General features: G+C 55.7%; 1 protein-coding gene across 1 annotated transcript in view; it reads left to right on the top strand.

The window, feature by feature from the left end:
• The window catches only part of CLASP1 (cytoplasmic linker associated protein 1), a 275021-nt gene that overhangs the window by 88324 nt on the left and 186056 nt on the right, over window positions 1-641 (top strand). The window contains exon 5 of the mRNA XM_007456358.1: window positions 467-558. Within this exon, the coding sequence (XP_007456420.1) occupies window positions 467-558 (92 nt within the window). The remainder of the gene's footprint in view (window positions 1-466; window positions 559-641) is intronic.

Genomic DNA, 641 nt, shown 5'->3' with positions numbered 1-641 from the left:
TGGGGCGGGGCGGGGGTGGGGCGGGGAGGTGTCAGGAAAAGCCTTCCCAGGAAAGGTAAAGCCTGCATTGGCCTGAAAAGCTGAGCAGCTGTTTGGCTTGTGGATGGGGTGGGCACAGCTGTTCAAGCTGAGAGAGCAGTGTCAGTATGTGACCTTGGGCCTCATTTTCGTCACCCATAAAATGGAGACAGTTTCACCTCCCTTTCAGGGCTGTCGGGAGAATTAAACGCAATTGTATAAAGGAATGTGTTTTGACTGTTTTTAACTTGATATACGAGCACAGGTTACCATTTTCCAGCAAGCTCTTGAGAGCACTTAATGAGCTGGTGGAGGTGGGGAGGGCTTTGGCACCTGTTGCGACGTGTCCCCCTCCCCCGCCACCCCGACCCCCGTGGGCCCCGCATTGGACGGGGCTGCAGAAGCTGCCCTCTCTCCTCTCCCCCCCCTCCGTCCTCTGCGCCTGCAGTACGTGTGGGACCGGATGCTGGGAGGCTTCAAGCACAAGAACTTCCGCACCCGGGAAGGCACGTGTCTCTGCCTGGTCGCCACACTCAACGCGTAAGTCTGGTGGGGCCTCAGGGTGTCCTTGGCTGAAATTTTGTATCTGTAACTGTTAATTCTGAAATCATCATGAATCTACA

The sequence above is a fragment of the Lipotes vexillifer genome, unplaced genomic scaffold (genome assembly GCF_000442215.2).
Source record: "Lipotes vexillifer unplaced genomic scaffold, Lipotes_vexillifer_v1.1 scaffold3, whole genome shotgun sequence".
Classification (NCBI taxonomy): Eukaryota; Metazoa; Chordata; class Mammalia; order Artiodactyla; family Lipotidae; genus Lipotes; species Lipotes vexillifer.
Note: the sequence above shows the minus strand (reverse complement) of the source record. Positions and strands in the feature narration are given on the sequence as shown.